The sequence below is a fragment of the Oncorhynchus mykiss genome, chromosome 5 (assembly GCF_057628025.1).
Source record: "Oncorhynchus mykiss isolate SJ-2025 chromosome 5, ASM5762802v1, whole genome shotgun sequence".
Lineage (NCBI taxonomy): Eukaryota > Metazoa > Chordata > Actinopteri > Salmoniformes > Salmonidae > Oncorhynchus > Oncorhynchus mykiss.
The window spans coordinates 90,199,682-90,214,044 of NC_143026.1; the positions used below are offsets into that span (position 1 = coordinate 90,199,682).

The 14,363-nt window shown below is 48.2% G+C and overlaps 1 protein-coding gene across 1 annotated transcript; it reads left to right on the forward strand.

Moving 5' to 3' along the window:
* The first annotated feature begins 3,636 nt into the window (after positions 1–3,636).
* Positions 3,637–12,716, forward strand: ahsgb (alpha 2-HS glycoprotein b). The gene is made up of 7 exons (XM_036978834.2): positions 3,637–3,983; positions 8,313–8,423; positions 8,856–8,940; positions 9,105–9,271; positions 9,730–9,846; positions 11,915–11,989; positions 12,107–12,716. The coding sequence occupies exons 1-7, from the start codon at positions 3,774–3,776 to the stop codon at positions 12,542–12,544; spliced, it is 1,203 nt and encodes a 400-aa protein (XP_036834729.2). The 5' UTR covers positions 3,637–3,773; the 3' UTR covers positions 12,545–12,716.
* The last annotated feature ends 1,647 nt before the right edge of the window (positions 12,717–14,363 follow it).

Genomic DNA, 14,363 nt, shown 5'->3' on the forward strand with positions numbered 1-14,363 from the left:
ATTCCTCACCCCTCAGTATTCCCTATTCCTCACCCCTCAGTATTCCCTATTCCTCATCCCTCAGTATTCCCTATTCCTCACCCCTCAGTATTCCCCACTCCTCAGTATTCCCTATTCCTCACCCCTCAGTATTCCCTATTCCTCACCCCTCAGTATTCCCTATTCCTCACCCCTCAGTATTCCATATTCCTCACCCCTCAGTATTCCCTATTCCTCATCCCTCAGTATTCCCCACTCCTCACCCCTCAGTATTCCCTATTCATCATCCCTCAGTATCCCCCACTCCTCACCCTTCAGTATTCCCTATTCCTCACCCCTCAGTATTCCCTATTCCTCATCCCTCGGTACTCCCTATTCCTCATCCCTCAGTATTCCCCACTTCTCACCCCTCAGTATTCCCTATTCCTCACCCCTCAGTATTCCCTATTCCTCATCCCTCAGTATTCCCTATTCCTCACCCCTCAGTATCCCCCACTCCTCACCCCTTAGTATTCCCTATTCCTCACCCCTCAGTATTCCCTATTCCTCACCCCTCAGTATTCCATATTCCTCATCCCTCAGTATTCCCTATTCCTCACCCCTCAGTATTCCCCACTCCTCAGTATTCCCTATTCCTCACCCCTCAGTATTCCCTATTCCTCACCCCTCAGTATTCCCTATTCCTCAGCCTTCAGTATTCCCCACTCCTCACCCCTCAGTATTCCCTATTCATCATCCCTCAGTATCCCCCACTCCTCACCCCTCAGTATTCCCTATTCCTCACCCCTCAGTATCCCCCACTCCTCACCCCTCAGTATTCCCTGTTCCTCACCCCTCAGTATTCCATATTCCTCACCCCTCAGTATTCCCCACTCCTCACCCCTCAGTATTCCCTATTCCTCACCCCTCAGTATCCCCCACTCCTCACCCCTCAGTATTCCCTGTTCCTCACCCCTCAGTATTCCATATTCCTCACCCCTCAGTATTCCCCACTCCTCACCCCTCAGTATTCCCTATTCCTCACCCCTCAGTATTCCCTATTCCTAATCCCTCAGTATTCCCTATTCCTCACCCCTCAGTATCCCCCACTCCTCACCCCTCAGTATTCCCTATTCCTCACCCCTCAGTATCCCCCACTCCTCACCCCTCAGTATTCCCCACTCCTCACCCCTCAGTATTCTCCACTCCTAACCCCTCAGTATTCCCTATTCCTCACCCCTCAGTATTCCCTATTCCTCATCCCTCACTATTCCCTATTCCTCACCCCTCAGTATTCCCCACTCCTCACCCCTCAGTATTCCCTATTCCTCACCCCTCAGTATTCCCTATTCCTCACCCTCAGTATTCCCTATTCCTCACCCCTCAGTATTCCCTATTCTCCAGCCCTCAGTGTTCCCCATTCCTCATCACTCAGTATTCCCCATCCCTCAATATTCCCTATTCCTCAATATTCCCCATTCCTCGGTATTCCCCATTCCTCAGTGTTCCCCATTCCTCGGTATTCCCCATTCCTCGGTGTTCCCCATTCCTCAGTGTTCCCCATTCCTCTGTATTCCCCATTCCTCAGTGTTCCCCATTCCTCAGTGTTCCCCATTCCTCAGTGTTCCCCATTCCTCAGTGTTCCCCATTCCTCAGTATTCCCCATTCCTCAGTATTCCCCATTCCTCAGTATTCTCCATTTCTCAGTATTCTCCATTCCTCAGTATTCCCTATTCCTCAGTATTCTCCATTCCTCAATATTCCCCATTCCTCAGTATTCTCCATTCCTCAGTGTTCCCCATTCCTCAGTATTCCCCATTACTCAGTATTCCCCATTCCTCAGTATTCCCCATTCCTCGGTGTTCCCCATTCCTCTGTATTCCCCATTCCTCAGTGTTCCCCATTCCTCAGTATTCCCCATTCCTCAGTGTTCCCCATTCCTCTGTGTTCCCCATTCCTCAGTATTCCCCATTCCTCAGTGTTCCCCATTCCTCAGTATTCTCCATTCCTCAGTATTCCCTATTCTTCTGTGTTCCCCATTCCTCGGTATTCCCCATTCGTCAGTATTCCCCATTCCTCAGTATTCTCCATTCCTCAGTATTCCCTATTCCTCAGTATTCCCTATTCCTCAGTATTCTCCATTCCTCAGTATTCCCCATTCCTCAGTATTCCCCATTCCTCAGTATTCCCTATTCCTCAGTATTCTCCATTCCTCAGTGTTCTCCATTCCCCTCCCTCAGCATACTAACTTCTTACACTCAAAGGCTAACAGCTTTGTAACTCTGATCGGCGTGTGACTCCAGAAACATCACATTGAACAGGATTCTTTCAATCACCCAAACAGGCAGTGCTTTTTCCTCGATTACATCCCCAGTCCGAGCTTTCTGAATCTGTCTGAATCCCTTGTTCAGAGCTGCCTAAATCACTGCTCCACGAGGCTCAGTGAAGACAGTGTGGAATCTACGGGAGGAACAGGAGAAAGGGAAACTCATAGAAATCTAAAACCGTTTACAACATCTCTGCTTAGATGAAGCCTGGGTTTCAGAAACTTAATTTCACACAAACACTTTTGATAATGTGTCCTCCCTATTCTCTTTAGAGTGCACTACCTTTGAGAAAGAGCCCCACAGAAGACAATCAGAAAAACTTATGTCTCTTTTATCTAGGGAATGCAAATCAGATGAAGATATCTAGTCTTTGAGAATGAGAAGAAAAGCCAGCAGGAAAAGCAGAAATAAGGTTTTTAAGTCCGGCAGCTCTGAACCACACAACCTTATATGTCTCCATATTCAAAAGTAAAATGTACACACACACACACACACACACACACACACACACACACACACACACACACACACACACACACACACACAAGCAATTCACTACACCCGCAATAACATCTGCTAAATATGTGTACAGGATGTGACCAATAAAAATTTGATTTGAAATTTGATTTGACACACACACACACACACACACACACAAACATTTCACTACACCCGCAATAGCATCTGCTAAATATGTGTATGGGACCAACACACACACAGACCCCCCCCCCCCCCCCCCCCCAACCAGAGGGGCACATTTTGACATTCTCTGTTGTATTTTATTGATTCCTGTCAGTGACACTCCGGACACAGTCCTCTGTGTCCCACAGAACGTTGAAAGATCAAAGATCAAAGCACATCTCCACAAATAACTACTGGACGTGTAGCAGAGAGATTAGTTTATCGCTGGTGGTAATTGGAGGATTGAAGTGATCCAATGATTTCAGACGCCCCACCGTGGACCCACATGTCGTTTTCTCTCAAGTTAATCATTTCCTGGATGAACTCTCTCGGGCTAACCACCACATCAGTCAGAGACACAAATATACTGTATGTATTGTATAACATTCACTCTAACCGTAGGATAGATGGCTCACCCTCTATTCGGTCACTACAAAGCTCACACACGCACAAAAAAAGCCTAGAGTACAAAGTTCACATTGTTGTTGAATTTTCTAATATACAACCATCCTTAAACCCTTAATAAAAAAAACACACATTAGAAGTTTGACGAAAAATGACAAAAGTGATCAAATGAAATATGTAAAACAAAACCACATTCCCAGCATTTTGAGTGATCAATTTCGCAACACTGTCAATGACACAAACTTGCCCAGAAACCTGTTGTCCTCTGTTTACATTGACTTTGGCAGCGTGCAGAAAGCAGTCTGAGCCTCTTGTTATCTCCCTCCAGTTAACCCTACAGGCCGTAGTTTGTATAAATAAGTGCCCCAGGCTGCCGGGCCCCTTTATTCAGCGTGTGCTACTATGAGGGGACTGGTTATTCTCTCTGTCCTGACAGTGTGGGCACTGAACTGTGCCAGTGTGCCAACGCGGGACACCAGTGGACGCCACTGGAGCTGCGATGAGAAGGAAAAAGAGCCAGGGGCGAGGTTGGCCATGCTCAGCATCAACAACAAACATTTTCATGGATACAAGTTCCAGCTCAGTAACATAACCTTCAGCACAGTGGAGAAGGTGGGTGCAGGAGGAGGGGGGGGGGGGCTGTAAAGGGGTGTAGGGGTCAGGGGTTGATGGGGGGGGCTGTAAAGGGGTGTAGGGGTCAGGGGTTGATGGGGGGGGCTGTAAAGGGGTGTAGGGGTCAGGGGTTGATGGGGGGGGGGCTGTAAAGGGGTGTAGGGGTCAGGGGTTGACGGGGGGGGCTGTAAAGGGGTGTAGGGGTTGATAGGGGGGCTGTAAAGGGGTGTAGGGGTCAGGGGTTGACAGGGGGTGGGCTGTAAAGGGGTGTAGGGTTCAGGGGTTGATGGGGGGGGCTGTAAAGGGGTGTAGGGGTCAGGGGTTGACAGGGGGGAATGTAAAGGGGTGTAGGGGTCAGGGGTTGATGGGGGGGCTGTAAAGGGGTGTAGGGGTCAGGGGTTGACAGGGGGGGGGGCTGTAAAGGGGTGTAGTGGTCAGGGGTTGATGGGGGGGCTGTAACGGGGTGTAGGGGTCAGGGGGTGATAGGGGGGGCTGTAAAGGGGTGTAGGGGTCAGGGGTTGATAGGGGGGCTGTAAAGGGGTGTAGGGGTCAGGGGTTGACAGGGGGGGCTGTAAAGGGGTGTAGGGGTCAGGGGTTGATAGGGGGGCTGTAAAGGGGTGTAGGGGTCAGGGGTTGATAGGGGGGCGTACATGGTATTTGTTGGGAGTGTTGGTCAGGGGTTGGTCAGGGGTTGATGGGGGGGCTGTAAAGGGGTGTAGGGGTCAGGGGTTAATAGGGGGGCTGTAAAGGGGTGTAGGGGTCAGGGGTTGATAGGGGGGCTGTAAAGGGGTGTAGGGGTCAGGGGTTGATAGGGGGGCGTACATGGTATTTGTTGGGAGTGTTGGTCAGGGGTTGGTCAGGGGTTGATGGGGGGGCTGTAAAGGGGTGTAGGGGTCAGGGGTTGATAGGGGGGGCTGTAAAGGGGTGTAGGGATCAGGGGGTGATAGGGGGGGCTGTAAAGGGGTGTAGGGGTCAGGGGTTGATAGGGGGGGCTGTAAAGGGGTGTAGGGGTCAGAGGTTGACAGGGGGGGCTGTAAAGGGGTGTAGGGGTCAGGGGTTGATAGGGGGCGTACATGGTATTTGTTGGGAGTGTTGGTCAGGGGTTGGTCAGGGGTTGATGGGGGGGCTGTAAAGGGGTGTAGGGGTCAGGGGTTGATAGGGGGGGCTGTAAAGGGGTGTAGGGATCAGGGGGTGATAGGGGGGGCTGTAAAGGGGTGTAGGGGTCAGGAGTTGATAGGGGGGCTGTAAAGGGGTGTAGGGGTCAGAGGTTGACAGGGGGGCTGTAAAGGGGTGTAGGGGTCAGGGGTTGATGGGGGGGGGCTGTAAAGGGGTGTAGGGGTCAGGAGTTGTTAGGGGGGGCTGTAAAGGGGTGTAGGGGTCAGGGGGTGATAGGGGGGGCTGTAAAGGGGTGTAGGGGTCAGGGGTTGATAGGGGGGCTGTAAAGGGGTGTAGGGGTCAGGGGTTGACGGGGGGGGGCTGTAAAGGGGTGTAGGGGTCAGGGGTTGATGGGGGGGCTGTAAAGGGGTGTAGGGATCAGGGGTTGATAGGGGGGCTGTAAAGGGGTGTAGGGGTCAGCGGTTGATAGGGGGGCTGTAAAGGGGTGTAGGGGTCAGGGGTTGATAGGGGGGCATACATGTTATTTGTTGGGAGTGTTGGTCAGGGGTTGGTCAGGGGTTGATGGGGGGGCTGTAAAGGGGTGTAGGGGTCAGGGGGTGATAGGGGGGGCTGTAAAGGGATGTAGGGGTCAGGGGTTGATAGAGGGGCTGTAAAGGGGTGTATGGATCAGGGGTTGACAGGGGGGCTGTAAAGGGGTGTAGGGGTCAGGGGTTGATGGGGGGGCTGTAAAGGGGTGTAGGGGTCAGGGGTTGATAGGGGGGCTGTAAAGGGGTGTAGGGGTCAGGGGTTGATAGGGGGGGTTGTAAAGGGGTGTAGGGGTCAGGGGTTGATGGGGGGGCTGTAAAGGGGTGTAGGGGTCAGGGGTTGATAGGGGGGCTGTAAAGGGGTTAGGGGTCAGGGGTTGATGGGGGGGCTGTAAAGGGGTTAGGGGTCAGGGGTTGATGGGGGGGCTTACATGGTGTTTGTTGGGAGTGTGGTATCTTTAGACTGGACTGCATCTCAGCATCTCAGGGGGTTCCTTTATTAGTTGCCATTCCTTTTTCTGCCCTGTGTATCAGACACTGTGTATCAGACACTGTGTATCAGACACTGTGCATCAGACACTGTGTATCAGACACTGTGTATCAGACACTGTGTATCAGACAATGTGCATGAGACACTGTGTATCAGACACTGTGTATCAGACACTGTGTATCAGACACTGTGTATCAGACACTGTGCATCAGACACTGTGTATCAGACACTGTGCATCAGACACTGTGTATCAGACACTGTGTATCAGACACTGTGCATCAAATACTGTGCATCAGACACTGTGCATCAGACACTGTGTATCAGACACTGTGCATTAGACACTGTGTATCAGACACTGTGTATCAGACACTGTGCATCAGACACTGTGTATCAGACACTGTGTATCAGACACTGTGCATCAGACACTGTGCATTAGACACTGTGTATCAGACACTGTGTATCATACACTGTGCATCAGACACTGTGCATCAGACACTGTGTATCAGACACTGTGTATCAGACACTGTGTATCAGACACACTTCAGATCACTGGGACGCCGTCATTGGTATGGGGGCATTTTGGAATGAGAGAAAGATAGAGAACTACCTCACGAGGCCTATCTTATTTCTCTTCTCTCAGAACGTGTTGATCTTGATGAAAGTGTGTGAAGAGATGACGAATGAGATCTTTTTGTCACTAATTTCCATGTTCCAAAAGTTTTAAGATGAAAAGACCTCTCTCTTTCTACTTTATTCTCTAATTCTTATTTCAGTGTTTTCTCAATTCAATTAAATTCAATTCAAGGGCTTTGGGAAACATGTGTTATTGGCATGGGAAACATGTGTTAACATTGCCAAAGCAAGTGAGGTAGACAACATACAAAGTGAATATATAAAGTGAAAAACAACAAAAATTAACAGTAAACATTACACCTACAGAGGTTTCAAAACAGTAAAGACATTACAAATGTCATATTATATATATATATACAGTGTTTTAACAATGTACACATGGTTAAAGGACACAAGATAAAATAAATAAGCATAAATATGGGTTGTATTTACAATGGTGTGTGTTCTTCACTGGTTTCTCTCCTTCCTAGATATGTGGTAACAAGAGTAAAGGGGGAAACAGTATTGTCAACGTATTATTGCTCTCTCCATCTCTCTACCTTCTCTCCTCTCCATCTCTCCTCTCCATCTCTCCTCTACCCTCTCTCCTCTCCATCTCTCCTCTACCCTCTCTCCTCTCCATCTCTCCTCTCCATCTCTCCTCTACCCTCTCTCCTCTCCATCTCTCCTCTCCATCTCTCCTCTACCCTCTCTCCTCTCCATCTCTCCTCTCCATCTCTCCTCTACCCTCTCTCCTCTCCATCTCTCCTCTCCATCTCTCCTCTACCCTCTCTCCTCTCCATCTCTCCTCTCCATCTCTCCTCTACCCTCTCTCCTCTCCATCTCTCCTCTCCATCTCTCCTCTACCCTCTCTCCTCTCCATCTCTCCTCTCCATCTCTCCTCTCCATCTCTCCTCTCCATATCTCCTCTCCATATCTCCTCTCCATCTCTCCTCTCCATCTCTCCTCTCCATATCTCCTCTACCCTCTCTATCTCTCCTCTCAATCTCTCCTCTCCATCTCTCCTCTCCATCGCTCCTCTACCCTCTCTCCCCTCCATCTCTCCTCTCCATCTCTCCATCTCTCCATCTCTCCATCTCTCCTCTCCATCTCTCCTCTACCCTCTCTCCATCTCACCTATCTCCATCTCTCCTCTACCCTCGCTCCATCTCTCCTCTCCATCTCTCCTCTCCATCTCTCCTCTACCCTCTCTCCTCTCCATCTCTCCTCTCCATCTCTCCTCTACCCTCTCTCCTCTCCATCTCTCCTCTCCATATCTCCTCTCCATCTCTCCATCTCTCCTCTCCATCTCTCCTCTACCCTCTCTCCTCTCCATCTCTCTTCTACCCTCTCTCCTCTCCATCTCTCCTCTCCATCTCTCCTCTCCATCTCTCCTCTCCATCTCTCCTCTCCATTTCTCCTCTCCATCTCTCCTCTACCCTCTCTCCTCTCCATCTCTCATCTACCCTCGCTCCTCTCCATCTCTCCTCTCCATCTCTCCTCTACCCTCTCCATCTCTCCTCTACCCTCTCTATCTCTCCTCTCCATCTCTCCCCTCCATCTTTCCTCTCCATCTCTCCATCTCAGGGTCAATCTGACTGTAAATTGCACCTGGAACTAGACCTCCAGGAAACAACCTGTCACATCATCAACCCAAAATCTTTTGAAGAGTGTGACATCCGTCAAGATTATGAAACGGTAAGCCACTACACAACAATGGCCAACCATACATTTAATAATATTAGTGATACATGCCAGTCCTGTAGAGAGAGACACCTGTAGTGATTCATGCCAGTCCTGTAGAGAGAGACACCTGTAGTGATACATGCCAGTCCTGTAGAGAGAGACACCTGTAGTGATACATGCCAGTCCTGTAGAAAGAGACACCTGTAGTGATACATGCCAGTCCTGTAGAGAAAGACACCTGTAGTGATACATGCCAGTCCTGTAGAGAGAGAGACACCTGTAGTGATACATGCCAGTCCTGTAGAGCGAGACACCTGTAGTGATACATGCCAGTCCTGTAGAGAGAGAGACACCTGTAGTGATACATGCCAGTCCTGTAGAGAAAGAGACACCTGTACAAATTGACGAATAAGCAGAAATATATGTTGTGTTTCCCTCATGCAGCAAGTGAATGCCCACTGCAATGTGACCCTGAGCATCACAGAAGGCATGGCAGAGGTCTCTAAACACTCCTGCAACACTGAACCAGGTATCTAACGTTACCCTCGTCTCCTGCAGCACACGCCACCAAAACACACAGTACATGTGTCCTTTTTTTAAAAACGCAGTACAGTGAGGAAGTCTACCCCCCCCCCCCCCCAAAAAAATGGTTGCGTGCATTTTTTAAATCAAGTTTCATTTGATTTGATAAAGTTTCTGCTGAGAAGATGGTCAGAATGTGTCCGGACTGCCCCATCCTGCTGCCCCTTCATAGCCCCGAGGGCCTAGAGAGTGTGAAGGCAGGCCTCAGGCAGTTCAACATGGACCACAACTACACCTCCTACTTCAAACTGATGGAAGTGGGGAGGATAACATCTGGGGTAGGGTGATGTATTAGGATTCTCTCTCTGTACTTCTCTGGGTACACAATCCAAAAACACGTTTGTTGTCCTATATCTAGTCAAAATTGGTCACTGTTTCAGGGATAAGGCTGAAAGGGTGTAACGCACTGCTTAGAGTGTTCGAGGAATCCTACCACTGCCAACAGTGTCATGTGCTATTTGGAGTGTTTTTTTAAGGAGATTAAGTAGGTCTCCCCTGTCTGTCTAAACCTGTACAGGTGTAGGATCCTAATTTGAGCCAGTTTGCTACAGCAGGAAAGTAATCCTGCTGCAACAGAAAATGTTAATTATTATGTAGATTATAATGAATGGACATTGTTGTAGGAAAATGAAGTCTGAAATTTCAAAGTGGAAATGACACATTTCAAATTCTCCCGCAATAAAGTGATCAAATGAAGATCCTACATCTGTGAGTCATGTCTCTCTCCCTTTCCTAGTACATGATGATGACTGGAATGAACTACTACGCTGAGTTGGCCATCGTGGAGACTGAGTGTAATGCCAAGAGCAGGATAGATACACAGGCCTGCAAGCCACTCTGCCCTGATGAAGCTGTAAGGCTTCATCATACTCACTCCTCACTATTACCATCATCATACTCACTCCTCACTATTACCATCATCATACTCACTCCTCACTATTACCATCATCATACTCACTCCTCACTATTACCATCACCATACTCACTCCTCACTATTACCATCATCATACTCACTCCTCACTATTACCATCATCATACTCACTCCTCACTATTACCATCATCATACTCACTCCTCACTATTACCATCATCATACTCACTCCTCACTATTACCATCATCATACTCACTCCTCACGTATTACCATCATCATACTCACTCCTCACTATTACCATCATCATACTCACTCCTCACGTATTACCATCATCATACTCACTCCTCACTATTACCATCATCATACTCACTCCTCACTATTACCATCATCATACTCACTCCTCACTATTACCATCATCATACTCACTCCTCACTATTACCATCATCATACTCACTCCTCACTATTACCATCATCATACTCACTCCTCACTATTACCATCACCATACTCACTCCTCACTATTACCATCATCATACTCACTCCTCACTATTACCATCATCATACTCACTCCTCACTATTACCATCATCATACTCACTCCTCACTATTACCATCACCATACTCACTCCTCACTATTACCATCATCATACTCACTCCTCACTATTACCATCACCATACTCACTCCTCACTATTACCATCATCATACTCACTCCTCACTATTACCATCATCATACTCACTCCTCACGTATTACCATCACCATACTCACTCCTCACTATTACCATCATCATACTCACTCCTCACGTATTACCATCACCATACTCACTCCTCACTATTACCATCACCATACTCACTCCTCACTATTACCATCACCATACTCACTCCTCACTATTACCATCATCATACTCACTCCTCACTATTACCATCATCATACTCACTCCTCACTATTACCATCATCATACTCACTCCTCACTATTACCATCATCATACTCACTCCTCACTATTACCATCATCATACTCACTCCTCACTATTACCATCATCATACTCTGGTCTCCTGTCTCCTGTCTCCAGTCTCCTGTCTCTGTCTCTGACTTTAGTCTCTGTCTCCTGTCTCCGGTCTCTGTCTCTGTCTGTCTCAGTCTCCGGTCTCTGACTCTGACTTTGGTCTCTGTCTCCGGTCTCTGTCTCCAGTCTCTGTCTCCGGTCTCTGTCTCCGGTCTCTGTCTCCGGTCTCTGTCTCTGTCTGTCTCGGTCTCCGGTCTCTGTCTCTGACTTTGGTCTCTGTCTCCTGTCTCCTGTCTCTGTCTCCGGTCTCTGTCTCTGACTTTGGTCTCTGTCTCTGTCTCCGGTCTCTGTCTCTGTCTCCGGTCTCTGTCTCTGACTTTGGTCTCTGTCTCCGGTCTCTGACTTTGGTCTCTGTCTCCGGTCTCTGTCTCTGTCTCCGGTCTCTGTCTCTGACTTTGGTCTCTGTCTCCGGACTCTGTCTCTGACTTTGGTCTCTGTCTCTGACTTTGGTCTCTGTCTCCGGACTCTGTCTCTGACTTTGGTCTCTGTCTCCGGTCTCTGTCTCTGTCTCCGGACTCTGTCTCTGACTTTGGTCTCTGTCTCTGACTTTGGTCTCTGTCTCCGGACTCTGTCTCTGACTTTGGTCTCTGTCTCCGGTCTCTGTCTCGGTCTCCGGTCTCTGTCTCTGACTTTGGTCTCTGTCTCCGGTCTCTGTCTCTGTCTCCGTTCTCTGTCTCCGGACTCTGTCTCTGACTTTGGTCTCTGTCTCTGACTTTGGTCTCTGTCTCTGACTTTGGTCTCTGTCTCCAGACTCTGTCTCTGACTTTAGTCTCTGTCTCTGTCTCCGGACTCTGTCTCTGACTTTGGTCTCTGTCTCCGGACTGTCTCTGACTTTGGTCTCTGTCTCCGGACTCTGTCTCTGACTTTGGTCTCTGTCTCTGACTTTGGTCTCTGTCTCCTGTCTCCGGTCTCGGTCTCTGTCTCCGGACTCTGTCTCTGACCTTGGCCTCTGTCTCTGACCTTGGTCTGTGTCTGATGTCTCTCTCTCTAGCGCCATGGGCTCTGTAAATCCACACTGCTGGGGAATGGCCAGGTGGATGTCAACTGTGAGATCTATGAAGCTCTTGTAAGCCACTTTTAACACACATAAATACATCCCGAAAATACATGACAAAATATGGTGCCAGCCCTCCTCGAAAGTCTGTCAATTCAAACATGGTTCCTTTTGTTGTTTCCATGGCAGAACGCCAGTTCTCCCCGTACCCCTGGAAGGGAGTGTGGACACCCACCACACCGCTCCGGACACCACATCCATCCTGGCATCAAACATCACCTCCCTCCCTGGGTACACAAGCCAGGCAAACCAGGCCCACTACCAGGCTTCCCAGGACGCCCTGGTGGCCCACCTCCAGGCGACCAAGGTCCACCCCCTGGTCCCCATAACCCACCCCCTGGTCCCCATAACCCACCCCCTGGTCCCCATGGAGAGTTCCCTTTCCCCCACTGTCACGGCTTTGTGAAAATCCCCCCCTCTATCCACCCTCTTTGCCCCTTCCCACCCCCTCGTCACCCCCACCCACACCCTCGTCCCCATGGCCACGGGCCACCCCCAGGGCACTCTCTACCAGCCCACCCGACACACGTTCTGGGCAAGGCTCCTCCCCCACATGCCAAGGCATAATCTCAGCATTCCGATTACACTTCTAAATGATGGATGGCTGAAATCATGTTGCCGTACACACATTCAGTAGTTTTGTAGTTTTGCCATCATGGTTGAAATAATGGCAATAATAAGAACAGTAACTGTGAACTGTACTGCAAATTAAATGACCTGTTGTCTTTTCTGGCTTCTACTTCATCTACGGATTCTCTCTGTTAAAATCAGCTGTGACATTCTTGGATTACATTATTATTTTTTAAATGAATAAACTACTTAATGATACTAATGTACTGAGATACTCATGACAAACTAGAGGACAGGCAAACACACACACACACACACACACACACAAGCACACACAGGCACACACACACACACACACACAGGCACACACACACACACACACAGGCACACACACACACACACAGGCACACACACACAGGCACACACACACAGGCACACACACACAGGCACACACACACAGGCACACACACAAGCACACACAGGCACACACACACACACACACACACAGGCACACACACACACACACACAGGCACACACACACACACACAGGCACACACACACACACACAGGCACACAGGCACACACACACACACACACACACTAAGAAGCTGTTATACTAAGTCCATTAAGGTCATAGTTAGCTTAACCACTGTGGGTCAATGTAACGGCTCAGTACAATGACACACGGCACACGGCCTTGTTCGTGGGGGTAAGCACTATGCTAACATGACATGGAGAAGTTAAGCCACTCTCCCGTGTCTCTATAATCAATCGAGTTGATGCATGCAAAGCAATTATCCAGATAGTTACATATCAGTTAATCCTCTTGTTTTCGATGGATGGATCCACTTTCATCATAGCAAGATAAAGAACCTCTGAAAAAAAACGTCTTTATTTAACAACTGAAAGACATATCAGTGTTGGGGAGTAGTGAAATACATGTAGTTGTACATGACTTCAGTAGCTTGGTGGTAGTTGAACTAAATTTAAACCTTGGTCATTTTTTGTCAGTAGTTATTTACTTTTTGTTGCCATGCCGCTGTGGAACTACACACTACTTTTTTTGCAAAAATAAAATATGGGTGAATTGGGCAATCATTTATTTTATTTTTGGTTTTCAGACCTGCCAAATTCTCACCTGAAACATAGTTTTGGTGTTTAAACCAATGACGCTTACAGTGCCTGATAATATGCTTGCATTCCTTATTTTATTAATTTCTCACCATTTTGTCAGACGACAACAAACTAGGCAGTTCTAGAACAGAGGCTTCTCTGTTAAACGGGTCTCTGGCTCCACCAAGTGGTCGGTTGCATCATTACAATCCATTTTGTCACTTATTTTCCTGCTGGTAGGGGAAACACTTCACGGCGATACCAAAGTGGATATTTCCTAGCAGGTTAGGAGAATTAACGTAGCAGTTTAGGACTGAGGTTAAGGTTATGAAAAGGGTTAGGGTTAGCTCTTCTAATCTACTACGAAAATCACTTTGTATCAAAGTGCCGTGAATAAAAACTGGCCATGTTGGCGAGCATCAAAACGACTGAGTGATCTACGAATCACCTTGCATCATAAGTAACAACTCATTATTTGTAGATCAGTCAATCAGTCACAATTTACCCATGATACATTGCGGTTTTGACCCTCTCGTATATGCAATGGTGGGAAAAGTACCCGATTGTCATACTGTAGTAAAAGTAGAGAAACCTTAAATGAAAATTACTCAAGTAAAAGTGAAAGTCACCCAGTAAAATACTACTTGAGTAGAAGTCTAAAAGTATTTGGTTTTAAATATATTTAAGTATCGAGAGTAAATG